Here is a 19,948-nt window from a genome sequence, read left to right on the forward strand (position 1 = left end):
GCTCATTCTTTTGGGTTTGGAACGCTTCACCTGACATTATTACTAGAAAACTTGAAACATATACGAATGTTTTTCATAAATTCTGCCTCAATCCGGCCTCAAGCTCCTTTAATTCAACCATTAGAATGGTCAAAATGTCCGGTCAGAAAAGAAGAGAAAAGAGAAGAAGAGAAGAAGAAAATAGAGGCCTCAGAGATTCTCTACACAAATATTTTAAAAAGGTGGTGACGGTGAAGCTGGAATTAATAAAGTCAGCGTAGAGCAAGGTAAGAAACAGTGCAGCCAAAGTTTACCAACCTTGTAACTTAACCTAACTGGCTAGCTCTAATGTTAACGTTAACCATTAGCTTGTATAAAAACCTGAAGAGCAGAGGGAGAGGAAGAGGAGAGGAAGAGGAGAAGGAGAGATCCGGGCACAGGGGGGCCCATCTTAGATTATTCTGTCCCGGGCCCAGGCAGGACTGTCAGCTGGCCTGGCTGAGGGTATGTGGGCTGCTGGGAAACCCAACCACTGCAATCTGTAACCTTGATGCTCCTCGTCTAAGTTACGTCAGTAAAAGCTGAATGGTTGGCGGCCCGACGGTCCGGAGCGTGCCGGTGTCTGTTAACACGATGTGGAGAAGGAATGACATCAGCCACCAGGCTACAGAAGCAGCTGCTGCCAATCATCTGTCTGAAACGTGTTATAACATCCCGTCTGATCCCGCCCTTGTGCTGCAGCCATCCAGACTTATCCATTATAGGTAAATATTTAGGACAGTTATAGCTTTTACCAGGACTGGACCTCTGAGCAAGTGTACTCCAAAGTTTGACTGTAAAATACTGAGGAAAAGAAATTGCAGAAAGCCTCCCAGCTTCACCTCAGGACTCCCACAGATCTTAGGATGTTACATTTGAACTCTTGTGACCTGCAGTTGGAAAAAAGATTCAGAAGGGAAAGCTCTAAAAAGAACAGACTAGACAAAAGTAAGCTGTGAAAAGCAATTTGAACATAACACAGAGCCTCAGATCTGGTGAAAACCAAACACTGTAGCATACAGCACTTCTTTTCAATACAATTAGTGAAAAAAAAGCATGTCAGGGTCAATGTCAGGTTGAGCCAAAGTATATGTCTGCATGCAGAGGAGCTGGGGGTTCAACTACTGACCTCTGGGCTGGAAGACCAGAGGATAGTCCTTGGCTGCAGGACTGTTAAACTGCACACTATGATAACTATAAAAAACCCTTGGACAGTTGTACACAAGCGCACTGCTGAACACTCACACGTCTCGGTGCTGTTGTCCTCTTTGGCCCTGAAGGAGGATCTCTCGTACGATTTGTCGATCGCCGCCCGGAAGCTCTCGTTGCAGCCGCGGCCCCTGACGATTTGCGAGCGCAGTCTGCGGACTTTGATCTGGTCGTTCAGGACGGCCTCGGCCCCGGCCGTCTGCAGGCTCTCGAGGGAACTGGACTTTTTCAGACCCAGGCCGGGTCCGACCTCGTGTTCTGCAGAACCTGAGCAAAGAGTAAATGGTGTTAGAATGAAATCTGATCAGGCGCCGTCACAACGATTTTTCGCCTTAAATTTTGGGATGATGGTAAGAGCCTATTCCTGTCAGCTAAGACGAAATTTTAAACTGGCAATTAACATGAAAAACAAGTGATGCAATTGCCTGACCAGTGGAGTGTGTGAGATGAGGACAGGCTATTATATCTTCAGACTTTCCTGTTGAGAATTATAATTCAACCTTTGTCTTTGTGTCTGCGTTGTCATATTGTGTTGCTGAAATGAAAATGCATATAAATGGGTCATTATCAAAGACAGCAATGTACCATAGCACTAGTTATTATAGCTTCACAATGCAATATAATCAATTCCAAAAGTGCGGTCATAAACTGAAAGCCTAAAACTTTTCCCGTGGTGTTCTTTGTTCTACATTGTTTTTAGTCGTTTTTCTCAGAGAAATGATGAATTAATCAGAGGGGGACAAATGAAAATGAAATAAATCTGCACATTAATTTCACACAATATCGTTTTGTTTTTAGGAAGGCGGTGTAGCAGCATTCCGGCGGTGTTTTAAAGCTCTGGGTGGCCTTGGACAGGAGACGCTTGCTTCAGGGTGAACGTGGAAGTTAGAAAACACAACCGCTGAACAATGTGTAGCCGTGACGCACACAGGTAACAAACAAAGGCCTGCCGTGACTTCCACCCTCGCTCCTGGGTGGCCCGCTTTAGCATTTCATATACATCATACTTGCAAGACGACGCATCCTTAAAGAGGACATAAATAAAGCTGATAGATACGCTGACAGACCACCTGTGAAGGAAGCGATATTAATGTTGAGCACGACCTCCTCTGGTGGTGAGCCAGCCCCCGGCCCGCTGTAATTACTCCTCCAATGCTCGCCGGGGGTTTGTTTAGGTTACGTGAGGGGAGCGAGACTCAGGTATTGGTATTTCACTTTGTCGGGGAGCGTCCGCCAGCCACCCCAGAGCTCTCACCTCCTCCAACGGTTGATTTTCTGTTCCCTCCGTTCTGCTTTGAGTCAGCAGAAGGGAGGTGGAGGCCAATGCTAAGGGGGAATGCTAAGTATGTGCAGGTGGAGCACATCTGCAAAGGAAACTGTCAGCAACACCCGGATAAAGTGTCGTTTCAATTACTTTGCAGACTCTGAGGGGCCAACACATGTCATTGTGGTTTATAAACAGAGTCAACTCTCTGTTGAACATATATATGTCCCTCACACTTGTTGCAGATGTTGTTTCCACTGTGACACATTGACATCCCAACATAGGCACAAGGGGGAGTGGTAGCCTAGTGGTTGCAGAAGTGGACTGGAGTCTGGAGGACCAGGTTCAAGCCCCCAGAATGCAACCCAGGTCAACCACCCTGGGCCCCTGAGCAAGGCCCTCAACCCCAACCGCTCCCCGGGGACCGTTTATATGGCAGCCCACTGCTCTCTAGTCTAATTAGAGATGGGTTAAATGCAGAGAAACAAATTCCACCAGCCTGGCTGTGTGGTCATTAATAAATAAAAAAGAGTACTAGTGTTGTGCATGAACGAGTTCAAATCAACACGTTCATTTCTTTGAGAACGTTGAACTGAACACAACATATTTGCATAAAGAACTTGAATCTGAACTTGTTCATTCTGCAGATACCGAACTGGAATTTGAACTGTTCAGATTATGTGAGTTTCAGCTTCACTGTTTAGGTCCAATTATTACGGAATATCCTCCTTCTCATTTCACCAGCGGGCGGCGCACACATTTAAAATACTCGACGAATTCACACTACATTACCCACAATGCAGTGCACACTAGCATAACAACGGGCACCAGCTCCATGGCAACGGCGGCCCGAGCCCGGTGCATCTTTACATGACCAGTGAAGAGAGAGACGTTGCAGACGCAGATGATGATCCTTATCATCTTTCTGTGACAATTATTTCCACCTGCGCTGAGAAAACAAGTCCGAGCGTCTGCCTCGTCAACTTCAAATTTGAAACGTCATGTGGGGTTAAAGCATCCGGGAGAAAATATCTGCAAGTCCTTGACAATCAAACAAAGTGATCAGAAAAGACCAGGAAGACCCAACAGCCCCAAATGACCCCAGTCACTGCTGCTCCTTCAGGGGGAGGATTTACCTGCAACAGGTAGACAAACTGATAATGGACTACATTGTTGGAGATTTACAGCCTCTGAGTAAACTTGAAAAGCCACTAGGACAATACATGATTGTATAGTGAACAGTTTTAGGATAGGGGGGCGTTTCATTCGTACTTCTCACCTAAAAATATTAAAATTAACTGAATTTGAACTAGTTCAAACTGAAAATGATGAACTATGAACGTGAACTGTTCATTTTTAAACTATGTGAACTGAACTTTGAACTAGTTCATGAGAAGTATGAACTTTCACAACACTGAAGAACACACGCAGCATCTACGACCTGGTTAAAGCGGTCTGAGTGAGGCACATCCCACTGCTGCTGGTGATCACGGCGGTGCAGAATGATGAGAGCAAACGCAGCGTGAATGAAGGATGCAGATATGAGGTGAACATGAGAAAGAGAGAGGACCGACTGCCATCCCCGTGTGGATGTGCATGTTCTCTGCTGCTATCGTCGTTACTTTGCCGGTGGCAGCTTGTCTCATTTGTCATCTGAACGATCCTGTCGTTCTGTTCCTGATCTCCTAACCAGAACCAGACCTGCAGCCGCTCGCTGGTGATTAGCCAGCCACCTCCGGAGTGTGTTTCACCCTCACATCCCACTTCCAGTGGGAGAGCATCAGCCGTGCCAGCTAACTACCTAGCTTCCAACAACCTGCAAAGGCCCAGGAGGAGAGATTTGGGATTATGCCGTTAGGTTTTCAGATGAGTAAACATTCCATTTCATACATCATTTTCTCTTCTTTTTTCGTCAATGTGAATAAAGCCCTCCGTCTCCGGAGAACTTGAACTCAATCTTTAAAAGTGCCGTCCTTTAACGCTGCACCCGATTTAGTGGAAAGAGCCTATATAAGCGCCTTCAGGATGCATCTGACGGTACAATAAAAACTTAACTACGTGCAACAAATGACTTATTTTCTTTCTAGAAGACGCAGGCAGGTTTTGATTGCCATGTGAAAATACCAAGGCCTGGAGAGCATGGACAGATTTGCATGGATACATGCAGATATAAATAAAAAGGAGAGACGTTTTACATTACGTGAAGGACAAGAGAGGGAGCCAGGTGCTTGTCTGACACAGTGGGACTGCAAGTTAGAGTTTCACAGGATGCAGCAGTTCAAGGGAACACAAATGACATCTGCTGTACCTGGAAACAGGGAATTATCATCCTGCTTGGTATTCTGCCCCACGATCCCACTCATCATTGTTTCTAGTCAACATGGTGAATAACTGAGAGAAGCACCCAGACAAAGAGAATGCATGAGTGAAGCAAAGAGAGAGAGCTTGCCCGCGGAGCCGGCTGCCTCGAACCTGCCTTTGTTTTCTTCAGAGGCAGATCCGGCTCTCCTGGGAGAGTTTGACGGACAGCTCTCTGTGTGCCTGTCTATTATGTGATTCCTATCACACAACAGAAGCCGCGCTGCTCTGCTCCTCATCTCCCCCTTATTCACAGCCAGGGAAAATATATAATTCCGCTTTTGCATATAGACATGAGTTTGTCACTCACCACACGTCTGGAGGAGAAATGAAAATTGCAAAATGAAATAAAAATAAAGACAAAAGCGAGAGGAGGACAATCAAAGCAAACAGTGGGGAGGGTTCACCGCGAGCTCCGCCAAACTCGCCGGCGTTCCTTCGCCAGAACAAGGGCAAGGACACTTAATTGTAGATTGACCCGTTGCCATTAAGCGTTAACGGGGAGATATGGCAAACTCCATGAATAAATCAGGGCTGGTTATTACAGGGACATAAGCCCGAGGTATAATTAGAGCTTCTAAAACCACCCTTACTAGCCATCCTTCACCGAAGGCCCTTGCATGTAAAGATCTGTGTACAGACAGGGGCTCCATCACACGTAATTTATTCAAAGAGCCAGGGCTTTAAGTAGGGTGTTAAAAGGATAATTAGGTTAAAAATAGCCTCCAAGGTGGACGGAGGAAGGCCATTTGTAGTAGAGCAATGGACCAGAGGCACCTTGGGTCAGCTGTGTTACTACGTCAGTTGAAGAAGTTTAGCAGGACGCCCTCTGCACGCTGGACACGCCCCACAACATTTGTTGTCATTAACTGAACTGAGAAGATGGAATATTATAGAAAATAGAAAATCAGCAAATCAGAAAGGCCTCCTCTCTGTCTGTTTTTAAATCCCTTGTCAAAAACCACCTTTTCTCCTTGGCTTTTAACACTCAGTAAGGCAGTTGACTTTATTTTATCCTTTTATTCTTTATTTTATTATTTTATCTTTCATTTTATCCTATTTTATTGATTGATTGTATGACTGTTAACTTTATTTTATGTATTTTAACTTATTTTAATTATTTTATTTAACATGTTATGTCTTTCGCTGGTTTGTCTTGTTATTTATTCTGTACAGAACTTTGGTCAGCTGTGGTTGTTTTAAACGTGCTTAACAAATAAAATCGGATTGGATTGGGATTGGAAAATAGAAGTAACAAAACAGCAGGACTTTAAACTGGCTTTGAATGTTATTTCTTTACAGACAGTAAAAAACCGAAGATATTTCATATTTACTCCTCAACAGTAAGAAAGTTTGTTATTTTTGCCCCCAGGACGGGTGTAGTATAGATTAACGACAGCAGCCCCGAAACAAAGAAAATAATTCAAATATGTTCTTCAAAGAGGGATTGGAAGAGATTTGAGTATTTCTCTTTCTGCATATAAAACCCAAAAAACAGGAAGCCGGTGGAAAAGAAATAACAACTAAATTAACTTGGGCTCATCCTGTCTGGAAAAAAAAGTAAATGTGAAAATCTCAGCATTTATGTTTTTATGTTTTCTGTGTTGGCCAAACAATTTTTTGGGGCTGTTGCAAGTTTAAAGGATATTTTTTGTTGACAAACCCCACTAAAACGAGGCTTTTCCTTCTCTGTTTATCCTTCCACAGCGATGCCTGTCAGCTGCACAAAATAAAAGTTCACTTGCACATTCTGCCAACTGCACTGCCAAGTCAGACAGCCCACTGGATCAGCGAGCTGGAATGGAAACTCTGGTCAGAAAAAAATACATAAAAAAGGAAATAGGGTCCACGTGTATGTTTACTTTTCCATGAGATGTTGCTACTGTATAATATTTTAAAATCATATGCTCTACCACTGAAACAGATCAAATTATTACTTTTCCCACCAAACATCCCTGAGAAACGGCCAAAATGTTCATTTCTGTTAGGCGCCTGAGACCCAGTTATCCTGTGTTAATTTAGCACAGTGGATTCACTCCAGTCTGCTCAAGCGAACTTAAAAACACCCCGACTATGATGGATCAATTCCAGAGAAGTACCAACCAGCAATGAACATCTATCTATTCAAAACGCCACTCCATCGCCTGGCTCCATGCACTCCATACCTCAGAGTAATGAGTATTTTCTTCTATTATTTGCACTGCAGGATGAGCACAATGGCAAAGGTTTCCTAATTTGCTGCCAAGTCTCTATTGAAAGCCACGAGAATCCCTCTCAGCATGATAAAAACCCTCATTTGAGCATGCTGCAATTACCTCAACACTCTCTGCTATGTGCATCTGAGGTGCCAGGATCACACATGCCATATCAGCTGGTTACGGAGGAAAAAATGGAATTGTTTTACTGATCTCTGTTATTGACCCAGAGACTCCTCTTAACATTGATAATGGCCAGCTGTAATACGGATGGCAGCGTATGGAGCAGGCCTCGGCGCCGCTGCGTACTTCCACCGGTTCTTCAGCTGCTATCTGCTGATGTTAGAGAGCAGTGTGATTCATGTGTTTTATATGTTGTCAAGCACATGCAAAGCATCTGCAGACGGTGAGTCAGGATATGAAGGACAGATGCAATGATCCAAGCAGAAAAGATCTTACACCTCATGCAAGAGCCTGTCCATCACGGGGCTTACAAGGCAGAGTGTCTGGAGAGTGTTAATGTATTACTGCCAGCTGGGGCACCTCTCTTTCTCCCTTTTTGTGCTTTTTGTTGCTCCCACTCAATCTTATTCCCCATTTAAATGGAACTGAACTTCAGGGTGTCTGAAGAGTTCAGCACATTTCAACAATGATGGACCTCAAAGTCATGAGGTCCATCTGCCGATTTGGGAACATGTGGTTAAAAGAAAAAAACTGTGGTAATAATAGGGGTGTAACAATATATCGTGCCACGAAATTTTGCGATACAAAAAACGTCACGATACGTGTCGTGGAGGTGACAAACTGTAGCTGATATTGGGTTATTAATATGAATATATTGTGTTTACTAGTAACATCCTATTGGTGCAGCGGGATCACGTGACGACCACGCCTCGACCCGCGGACCAAAATCTGACTACGCTCAGAAGAAACTAGTACCGTTTTGCGGTCCCGACTCTTGGGGGTTTTTCAGCTCCAAACTTTTACTTCTAAGGTGACCATGAATCAATCTTTATGATGTAAAGATTGTGTCGTCCCCAAAGGTGTGAGGATGAAACGATACCGGGGTTCACCTTACGGCCTCAGGCTGGAGCAGGTGAAGCTCTGAGCTCTGGCAGGAGATAAATAACAGTCATGTTGCAGTTTGAGTTTGGGACTTTTCATAGTTTATTTATTTACTTTTATTTATTTATTTAATTTTAGTTGTTAAATTTCTGGAAGAGAAAAAAGTCAAGTCATACATGAGAGAAACTATTCAGTTTGTGGCAAAATATTTGTACTTGTATGAAACTGAAGATGCAAAATGCAAACCTGACATTTACTTTTAGTTCAGTTTGTGGAAAATGGTCGGCCTGGCTTTCTCTTTAAAACTTAAAGTTATAAAGCATTACAAACTGTAACAATAGGGCAAACGTACAGCATTATTTGGTATTTTGTGTCTTTCAAATAAAAGACAATTTTTTCCAGTCATATGTTCCTCATTCAAGGTTGTTAAAAAAAATACTGCTATAATATCGTATCGTATCGATATCGTGACCTCAATATTGTGTACCGTATCGTGAGATTAGTGTATCATTACACCACTAATGGTCCACAAAGTCATGAGGTCCATCTGCCGATTTGGAACATGTGGTTAAAAGAAAAAAACTGTGGTGGTAATAATAATAATAATATCCCTTGTTACAAAATAAAATTAGACTTTATTAAGCAATTTCTGTGAGAGTCGGAGCAGGTAGCAGCTTTACGAGCGTGCTGCTTGGATGCAGAGTGACACTTCATCCCCTACTTCACCTGGTAATGCATTTAACTCCCAATGAAAAGAAAAAAAAAACCACACAATGTTAACAAGTTCGGCAACAAAGCTTTAGGGTTATTAACACTGGCACTGCATTCTTTCATTTAATTTTCAATCCTTTTGTACCGAGCGAAACCCGAAGGCTGTATTCCATTGTACAGCTTTGATGTAATCATTTTCCTAAGTGGAAACACATGTTTCCTCTGTGCTGGGGGTGGGAGGTGGAGGGTGGGAGGCATGAGCCTGTTACAGGTGTTATTATGAAAGAAAGAAGTCACTTAATTGCATGAGCCATTCAGGGACACGGTCATTTTATCAATTATTATGGTTCTGTATTGGCGAGATTGTCCTGTTAGCAAGATGTTTCACAACTAAAGAGGACGTGTGGATGTATTATGGGATTGGACCCAGTTTTACCTGGCCGCAGCCTTAAAAGGTGTTCTATTAGACTGAGATCTGGGAGCTGTGGAGGCTATTTGAGCACTGACTTCACTACCGTCCTAAAGAAACTCATCTGAGATGATTTTACCTTCGTGACGTGACGCATCATCCCACTGGAAGTATCCGTCAGAAGACGGGTAAACCGTCATACAGGGAGGTGGTGAGGGACAGAAACAATACTCTTTACTACTTTGGTTTGGTTGGTACTAAAGGCCCATAAGGGAGCCATGAAAATCCCATCATCAATCCCACATAACACCACCATCACCAGCCTGTGGAGCGTTTATGTCAGCAACTAAAACAGCTGAAACTACACAGGTATGATGCAAGTGTCTCCAAAAACGGTAGTTTCGACAATGGAGGTGACAACATTAGTGACCTGTATAGTACTATAGATCCCGGGCCCAGTACTGCAAGTACTCTGTTCTCTCTGTTCATTTGGTCTGTGATGGCCTGCCATGTCTTTTGGTTTTCAGTGTTTCTAATTATTGTTTCAATGGCTTCAATTTGGTTGGGCTTCTGGTTGGGACAGCAGGTGTGTCCTTACATTTCCCAGCTGTCAAAACTCACCCAATATCTTCACAAGTATGTAAAAGGATAAAATAAAGGGGCAAAATGCTGTATGTTATGTTTTTCCTTTAAAATACCTATGCCTGATAAGATATCTACGATGTAATCTAAGATTGGATGCTGTCAATGATCTCAAGTGAAAATATAAAACACAATGTTGACAACAGAAACATCTGAAAGGAAATAATAGCTAGCTTTGTGTGCCTTACGAATTAAAGAAGCTGCCCACACAAGTTTTGAACCAATAACCATGGCAACCGGTCGACAATCGCCGACCACAGGGAACCATTATTATGTTCATGGCATTAACAATTTATTTCAATATCATTGCAAACAGTTCTTCTATTGTATTGGTTTTATGTGTTTATTCTGGTGTGTAGACTACAAACATCCTAGTGTCTGTTATTCTGAGGGCATTTTTGACGTGATGTATTAGTTTGTTTGATTTTATAAGATGCGCTTAAATTGACCATAATCTTCAATAATATATATGTTTATTGCTAATTTAGTATATTCAGTAGTTTAATAATGCAATGTATGTCAGTTTAGTGCTAACATCCGCAGGGATGGATCCAAGCTCTGAGCCTCGTATCTGTTGCAGCAGAGTTTCATCGGAGCAGGCATCTTTCCAACAATCTTCTATTTGGTAGGGCCACGTGAACTATAGCCCCTGTTCCCAGTTGTTTATTCATTGCATTGGCTTTTGGTGAGGTTTTGTGCTGCTGCAGCTCACCTTCTGCACTTTAAGGTTCAGTATCTGTGCATTCAGAGATGCATACTTAGGGTTGTAATAATACGGTTCAGACATAAACGCTTTCCCCCTTCTATCAACCTAAACTAGTCTGAATTTCCTTCCCCATCGTGTTGCTTGGCTTTAAACCTCAACGAGGCATGTGGACCCAGAGAACTGCTGCTCCTAATAATGCCTCTCTTCCAGACCTTGCCCTGTAAACCCCAGAGATGGTTGTGCGTGTGAAAACCAGCACTTCTGATGTCCACATGCACCGCCGCCGTCGAAACCACTAACAAAGACTGATGCATAACGGAGGTTTCCAGCCTAAAATGTTGAAATGAGGGTTAGACGTACTATAAAAGGTGTAAAACACAACCGTAATGACTAAAGTAAAGAAGAGAGACTCTCTAAACAATCTGGGATGAAACAGTAAATGTGATGATGTATCCTCTTACAAATTCTTTATATACAGAGATTGTAGCAGAGTGGAGCATCTATCATGTCACCGCCGGGAGGAGAATGGAAGCGACGCCATCCTGTATTAGATCTTATGACACACCCATACACAGATGCATCCTAATAACTCAGAAATAATTCAGGAACTAAAGATCAATAATACTGGTTTCATCAAGAGACAGGCGCCATCTTATGAGCCGACGAGCCGGTTTCTTTCGCAGAATGAACACTGCTGTCTAGGACTAATGAAATTCAGACATAAACGCTGACTCCAATGCGGAACAATTAAGAAGCTTTTCTGATTAAATCCATTGATAAAATGTGCATTTACACTGATGGGAACGCCATCGCAGAATTATAACAGCATCCTCTCAATTTTACGCTCTTCCTGTTCTTAGTAATGTCCAATTATGATTTCAGCACAGTGGACATAATAGACGCCAGTTTTATGCTGAACAGATTAAGTGAACCTACTCTCTCGTTCCTACGCAGCACTTTCCAGCGGAAGTTCCACTTCGCAGGCGAGTTTTGATGCGGGACCGAGGCCGGATCCTGTGTGGCAGGATACGGTGACCCAGATCTGCACCTGTGTGTGTGGGCGAGCCGAGCTCTTCACTGGGTCTCTGAGCCCCTCGGAAGCTCAGACGCTTTTATCTGTTATGACTAGCCATTGAACCGAGAGAGGACAGCGTCTGCTTCAGCCTCACTGGGACGAGTTCAAAACTTCCCAAGACTCACGCTGCCTGTCTGAACTCGACCTTGTGCATTTGTGGGTACTTTCCTGCGACTCACTGCCCTCCCCATCCTTCGGGGATCACTACACAGGCCACTGTGCTTTTGTTGCCCGCTTTTTATCTTTGGCACTTCAGTCAAAAGAATATATAAGAATGAGGCTGGAAAAGAATAAAGATGCTTGTGTGCATTTGGAAAATCCTCTGCCTCAATCTTTAGAGCCCAGTTGCCATGCCGATTGGTTCATTGAGACCTGTTGTTGTTATGCATTGGTTTAATTCACCGTACGAATTGTTACAGTTTACTTTTGTAATACTGTATTTGACCTCGTCTTTGTACGTTTTGACCGTATAGAAACGTAATTCTTGTCATTTGTGTGAAATAAGACCTGGAAACAGGCATTGTGGCATAGAATAGTAAAATTGGTTTAATTCACCGTACAAATTGTTACAGATTACTTTTGTAATACTGTATTTGACCCCATCTTTGTAGGTTTTGACTGTATAAAAACGTAATTCTTGCCATTGTAAGACTGAGATATGTACCTGCTGTACTCTACTGCCCTTACTTTTTAACAACTTGTGCTTTTTATTATTTTACCTCTTTTCTTATGATTTTATTTCATTTTATTTGTTATTTACTGTTTAATTGTGTCTTGCCACTTTTAATGTTTTTTTTTTTTGTATTGAATTGTGCTGTACAAATAAACTTGCCTTGCCTTCATTTGTGCATATGTTATCCAATATGCATTGATATGAAAACGTATTTCCACAGGAGTATCCTATAGAAAATAAGGCCTGGGGGCTGATTGTTAATGGGATTCAAATGTAGTTGGTTCTGCACAGAGCTGGGGAAACATCCAGATGTTTGCTCCAGTCAGCTGAGAGCAGAGACCCCCACATCATGGTGTGCAGCCTTTGTGGTAAACTGTTCAACTTCAGTTAAATTTCAAAATTACAGTATACCACGAAGGGGGAAAATAGTTGAGTGATGGTAACTTAAGACTTGTTATCTGCTCACATTGGTCTGCTGTGTTGCTCAGCCTTAGTTTATCAGGACGGTATGTGCAGACTGTGCTTCTAAAAAGCCTTTCAGACAGGATGCGGTGGCCACTTTGCTCTGCACCAGGTCACCATGCCACCCTCGGTGCACCTCCCCGCAAAACCACGAGACTTTACAGTAAACATGGACACACTTCAGCAGAATATGTTTTAAGAATTTTGATTGGATGTGTTTGCAAAACTTCACGCTCAGTTAAAAAGCTGCTTTGGGGTTTCCTTACTGATTAAGAAAAAGAAAAAAAAACAAGGTTTAGATAAACAGCTTCATGCAGGAGAAACTCTAGCAGCTGCTGAGAATGTAACGATTGTGGGAGTTGCAGCGTTGTAGCACCTGTCTCTAGGAAATGTGCATGTTGGATTTCTGTCAGTCTCCCTAAATGCCTCCCATGGGAGATCTGAGTTTGACGTGCTTTGCGGGAAATGTACCTAGATCCATGCTCTTGGACTTGCGGGTTTTGATGATTTCCAAGTGAGCTGCGTTCTCGTACTGCTTGGTGCGCTTCTCTGACATGCTCTGGCGGGCAAAACCCTCCCTCTGGAAAGAGATGTCCCCATCTGCATCCGGGCTGAGGGAGCTGCAGATGATTGTGGAGAGAGAGAGAGAGAGTCAGGTGTACGATATCAATGTTGACAAAGATTATTTCTTGTAATATGATCTACAGTTAATGATATGATTCACATACAGTAGCAGGTCCAGAGGCAAATCTGACAATAATACTGAGATACTATCAAACAATCAATATTCACACAACCTTAAACCTTATTCCAAAACACCCTTCACTGTCGTTTAATAACCATATTCAACAGGCACACATGCACCTGCAACACAAACCGTTTCAATGTTGTACTTTAATCGTGGATCTCTGCTTAGTAGGTTCAGGATACACTTCTTTTGATAATTGGGAAAAGCAGGCTCGGCCGAGATGTGCGATACCGAAGTGAAGTGAGGTGCTCTTGGGTCATGGCCACTCAATTCCTATTCAGCCCAGCCAGCCAGCCCTCCCCATCATCCCCCCTCACCAACGTCTGCAGCTCAACGGGACCAAACCCACCATAGTGCACGCCCTTTAAGATCCTTTATATCGCTGTCTGGATCTTAATTGAAAACCGGAGGGGAGTGAGGACAGGGACTTGGGAGGGAGAAGTGGTAGTTGCATGCAGAAAATTGCATTTGAAATTAAGGTGAGGCCATTTTTGCCATTTCAGAGACTCAAAGGGGAGTGTGATGGGTTGTAATAACAAATGTCATGGATGAGAAGGCAGTCTCTTCTTTTATGGGCCCACTGAGGTTTATAATTACGACCATTAAACGACAGTAGAAATTTCATTGAATGATGCATCGCCTTTGATTCGGTGCCAGTTGGTCATTATAAACATATATTCAAGTGCAGATGTTAAGTAGCGAAGAGAAAATGTGTCCTAACTGTATCCTCATAAAACATATGTTCCTTCAAGGAGCCCTCGGCGTTCGCGGCGTCGCTTAAGGAAAAACTGCGGGCACTTGTTTGCATATAAACAATCCTTATTTATGGTGTCAACCCGATTTAACAAAAGATTTGCTTCATATGTCACAGATGCCCGAGCGTCAACCTGTCACTTTGCGGCGGAGCGTACCTGACAATCCTAACTAAGATCAGGCTGCCTCACAGGAGCAGCCCCAGATGAGACAGGAATAGAGGGAAGAGAGGGATGACAGCACAGATGTATTATTCATTTATTCACCATCCTTTGCTTTTCTTTTTTCCCCTCTCTCTCGCTCTCTATCTCTCTCCTACTCATCATTCCAAGCCCACAAATTCCAGCGTGCACTCTATTTTTCTATTCTGCAAATGTCATCTGTCAGAGCATGACTGAGACGGTGTCGGCTTGAAAGTATGCGTTTTTCACCCTGGATTCACTCGTGGCAGTGTCGTATTTCTGGGCCAGTCAGATGCAAACCCAACAAAAGACCAGAGGAGAGGGCCAGCAGGTGGGAGCATAAAAACAGACACTAAATACCCAGGGCCAGGGGATATGAGGTAACCTGACAGGAAAGGGAAATTAGGATGTAGCTAATGTCTGAACTTGAGCCTAATGTCCTCCAGCCAAAACTGTTTAGGAGGAATTCCCAAATTTAAGGCTCCATCACAGGTTGTATATATCTAGGAATTAGTTTTTTCCTCTTCTTAAACACAACAGGCCATTAATACAGTACCATTAATTAGCCACTAAGTGCAATAAGATATAGTCCTGAAATTCTCCTTCCATTCTCCGCGGTAATAAAACACCAACGTGTAATGATTTAGCAGTTTTTAAAGGTCAATAACTGATTTATTTAACAATTTAGAACACTCCTTTTCACAAAGTCAATAAGAAAAGTGGTCAGCAAATCTTGGCCGTGACGCCGGCGGCGACACAGGTTAGTCTAAAGGACGTCCTGCTCATGCAGGTCCAGACTACGTGGAGCATTAAAGCCTTTCAAAGAAAGGTGCCTTCCTCTCCGCTCAAATTCTTCCAATCATCCAACATGAAGTGAAGTTGAGCAACACCCGCAGACCAATCCGCAGCTTCAGCTTGCATTTTTCATCAGCGTGCTCCTGTTTCCCCCTGCAGGAAGTCAAATCTGTCAAACTGCTCATTGACCTTCATGCTAGTGGCGTGTGCTAAAAGCATTCTCAGCTCACGGTTGCCCTGTTGACCCACTTTTTTTTCTCTAACCATTTCCCAGCTCCCATAAACAAAAACAACATTCAGCTCAACGTTGAAATAACCAATTTCTGGTTCTATCCTCTCAAAGCTCCTGAAGGTTTTTGGGGTGCAAATTCAGCTGATGCACAGTTTCGCCAAGGTGCTTGAAGCCGTTTCCAGTACGCAACGCTCTGCATATAAAGCTGCTCTGAATATTTCTGAGGAGAAAAGGAAAAGATTCCCTCCAATTATCTTCAGACAACTGTATGGAAGGAGTCTTGAATGGTGAATGAAGTTATAAAGAGACGACGTTACTGAGCGCGGTCAAAGAGACACTTGGGTGTGAGGTCAGATGGGCATCACCATGTGAGGATGGAGTGAGCGGCACGCATGCACACACGTAGAAAAACACAGTGCGTTTGGAGCATGGGAAGTTTAATACCTCTTTAATTCAGAATTAAAATTAAATCTTATTTAAAATGATAAAAAATGACCATGTAAACACCTAATTCCGAATGAAAACATTTTAAATCCGAATAGAAAAATTCTGCTTAAAATTAATTCCGGTCTTTCTTTCTGCTCGTTCCCTCGCCCGTCTGTCTCCATGACGCTTATATTCCGCGCTGGGCTTGTTTTCCAAACAAAGTTTCAAGATGCAGCACGCAGTAAACGCTGGTCAAGAGCAGAGACCATTTATTTAATAAATAGCTTGGAGGACCTGGATTTGTTTAGATTTTATTTTTGTTTATTTTGTTTGGAGGACACACGCATGTTGAGGGGAATGGGTGCACGAACATAGCCTTCTTTGGGGGACATGAAGCCCACCAGGCCACACAGCTTCACAAACGACGCGCGGGTCAACCGGAAGTTCTCTTTCCACTCAACATCCGTGAATTCGGTCAGGACGATTCGGTTCCACCAGTCCTGTTGAGAGCTGGATGCTGCAGTGGGCAGAGGTAGAGCAATCGTTGAACTGACCGGTTTCTGCTATTTGCCAAAACACAGTCTTTTATCTCCCTTCTCCTCAGCACACGAAAGAAAATCATCAACATTATGTTGCCATGCTGCTACTTCAAAAATAAAATAAAAACAAATCCAAAAAGGATGCTACTAACAGGTCCTCCATGTTGTTGCTAATCGAGTAAGTTTGTTTTCTTCCGGTAGACGTAAATACATAAAGACGTCCGCCCCCCTATCCAATCAGAACCTTCCCAACCCCCAGACCTTAAGCGGAAACGTGTTTTCCTTGTAAACCTCAATTCGGAATGACTATTTCTATGTAAACTTGAAGGAAAATAGTTTTATTGAATGATTTAATTCGGAATAATTAATTCCAAACTAAAAAACATCATGTAACCGTGGCCAGTGAAAGTAGTTGAGCATGTCTGATGAGAAATGCTCAGCGTTCACAAAGCGTGAGGGAACTAATGACATTATTGGGGAAAGAATATGAGGGTTAAAGTCACTAGTAAACAACAAAGACATTTGAGATTAGTCTCATAGTGTGTATGTGTGTGTTTGCATTCACTAAAGGGCGTCTTGCATTTATACGTCGACATGCTGATGGCCGGAAAAACAGGCTCAATACAGCTTGTGAATCTTAGTTATACGGCTGATGACGGGGACAATCAGAGTCGATGGAAGTAGGCAGTCCACCTTTAAATTTAGCTTGTTTGTAACAGTGTGGCCCTTTTCCACTTTATATGTTAATTTGTGAAACTGTTTACCAGCCAGTGTGTATCTACGCACTCATGAGACCAGGAGCTTCATGCATTTGTGTGTGCAAAAAAGACAAAAATGGGTGTGTATGTTTGTCGGGAGTACTTTTCTACTCTTCCTGGTTGACAGGTAGTGTCGGAGCTGCCCGGGAAATTATGTTTCCACCTGTGACATCTCACAAAGACAGAGTAGGACACACTCTAGCTCTCTCCCTTTCTTATCTAATGGTGTCTTTGGCTCTCTATTTCTCTCTCTCTGTCACACACACATTCATGGGAATCGACACACTTGGTCAATCTCATCCATTAGGTTCAAATCAGGAGGCTGAGTTCTGTTCCTGGTTAAAAAAGGTTGAAAAATCTTATTTTCCCTCACTTTGGGACAGAACTAAGATGACTAATATCCTGTAGTGATGATGTGGCACCACGAAACCACCAGACTTCTGCAAGTCAGACCTACTCGGTGGAAACTGCACCTCCTCACGAACTGAACAACTCTATGAGTGTCACTTTGAGACAGGCAGCTGAAAGGAAAAAACATGCATTCTCACTGCAAGCACAGCAGCAGGTTTTATATAGAAAAATACAGATATGAACTCAGAGAAACTGCACAAGAAGTGAGTGACACACTGCTGGAAGTTTGCTCCCACGTGCTGCTAATCAATGCACTGAAGTAGCGGATTATCAGCACGTTTGAGTCTATAGAAATGGGACTATGACCGTTGTTTTGTTTTTTTCTGAAGCATTAACGTGTGTGTTAACCCAATGCCAAACAGGAAAGACATTGGTAGTGTTGTACATACAAATCTGGCCAAAATGTTAAGGTTACTTCCAGGCAATTTCTTTCACAAGTAGGAAGGATTAGTTACGAGATGTATTTGATTATATTTGAATATATTTATCAAGATTTTAAAAGGGTCCCAGAAGGAGGCCAGAGTTGATCTGACATACGATGCTACAGTACCACACTTCAGCTGTGAAGGTTCTAAGTCATGTAATACACCGCTCCAAATTATGCGATGTCTCCTGAGTCTCACTTCTGGTTCTTTTCCTGCACATTATTGTTTTACTGTTTAAAGGCTAACACTAAGAATAATTGCTAATCAGGGCAATGTTTCACAGATTTTTACATGTTGCGTTTGTAAAGTGGTTATACGTTAAATAATCAGTAGGTATATACAATTTGTAATGTTGTGAAACTAAAGTATAGATAAAGGATGACTGTAGGCTCAGAAATGTCATAAACGTAATTTAAACAGTCGTCTTTTTCTTCTTTCAGAGGTTTTATGGCAACATAAGGTTGTACATTCGTCATAAAGGTTACATTTTTCTTCCTTCTGAAGGCCAACGCTGATTCAATTTAGTTTAATTCAATAATGCTTTATTAATCCCTGAAAGGAATTAAGATAATGGCATGTCGTCTCAGTGAGGTGGCATCTCGTTGAACACTTGATAAAATACCATGAAGGAACCGTTGGGAAAGGGAAACACTCGTCCATCCATGAGTGGTGAACGGCCCAAACAACTTACCTATTACCTACATTTTAAAATGTTCAGTTACAGCAGTGGAAAGGACTTTAGTTCACGTTAGAATCAGTCTCGGGCCCCACCGCCGGCAACGATCCAACCAAAGTAACTTTTGACCCTCTCATACATCAACGACGATGCAGACGGGTCACAGCTAAGGTGGGAACTAAGACTCAAGGCGGCGATGGCTCATGAGAAAGTGGGAAAATGGGAAAATGAATGAGCATCAGAGCAAACAAAATCAAATCTTATTTCTCATTCGTGAGGCTTCAGTTGGGATGAACTTATCTGGTCAGTAATCGTGCAGGTCTGAGAAAGAACGGCAGACCGGCCGAGACCTCGGCGCATCTCTACGACTGCATCTTATCAGCTTTTTAGATGAAAACCAGGTGGAAAAGCGAAGCATCCATTTTCTACTTAAGACGAGTCTGATTGTATCAAAGAAGCGATAAATGTTGACTTAACTTTTCTCACACTCCCCACATTCCTATTCCAGGAAAAAAGAAAAAAGAAATCCTCTGATCTCCCTGTTTATGTACATTATTAACCCACTATTTCATCCGGTGTGATGTCTGTTAAAGTGTAAATCATTCAGACGCGGGCCTTCCTGTTTGGCTTCAGAACAACTAATGAGGGAGGAGCAGGCACCGCCATGGGAATGAAAGAACGGGGTCGGGACCCGGCGCTGAAAAGAACTTTGTGCAGGGATATGCAGAGTTATAATTTACAACCTTTATTCCTCCGCTGAAACCTGACAGTTGACACAAGCTGGTTTCCATCACGACCACGCTGCGTCACGTTCGGGCTCCTCAGTCGAATCTCCCTTCCCTTCCGCAGCATTGGCCGGATGATAGATTTATGTCCCGCGTTTAATTATGCAGATTCTGGACAAGATACGCCGGCCCGCGTAAACGCGACACTGCAACTACCGAGCTGATAAAAGGGGGCAATAAAAACCATAACAATAGAAATTAAACGGCCAGTATAAAAGCACAAGCTTGGATATATGTGCATTATCATTTTAACAGAGATCTAAAAGCACCGGGTTGTAATATTTATAACCCTTTTATGTTCGGCTGAGGCCTGTAAAGCTGATGTGATACAAACGCTGGTTTATAACCATGGAACGCTGTTAGGTATTAGCTGAAGATGTCAGGGAAATGTACGCCACTTTGGGTTTCAACTGTGGGCGTGAGATCGGGTT

General features: G+C 42.9%; 1 protein-coding gene across 1 annotated transcript in view; it reads right to left on the reverse strand.

Annotated features, from left to right (window-relative positions):
* Positions 1–19,948, reverse strand: part of LOC133423716 (partitioning defective 3 homolog) — a 394,242-nt gene that overhangs the window by 130,080 nt on the left and 244,214 nt on the right. Inside the window, exons 17-18 of the mRNA XM_061714033.1 lie at positions 13,239–13,407; positions 1,264–1,477 (exon numbers count right to left, since the gene is read on the reverse strand). Of these exons, the coding sequence (XP_061570017.1) occupies positions 1,264–1,477; positions 13,239–13,407 (383 nt within the window). The remainder of the gene's footprint in view (positions 1–1,263; positions 1,478–13,238; positions 13,408–19,948) is intronic.

The sequence above is a fragment of the Cololabis saira genome, chromosome 22 (genome assembly GCF_033807715.1).
Source record: "Cololabis saira isolate AMF1-May2022 chromosome 22, fColSai1.1, whole genome shotgun sequence".
In the NCBI taxonomy this organism is placed as follows: Eukaryota; Metazoa; Chordata; class Actinopteri; order Beloniformes; family Belonidae; genus Cololabis; species Cololabis saira.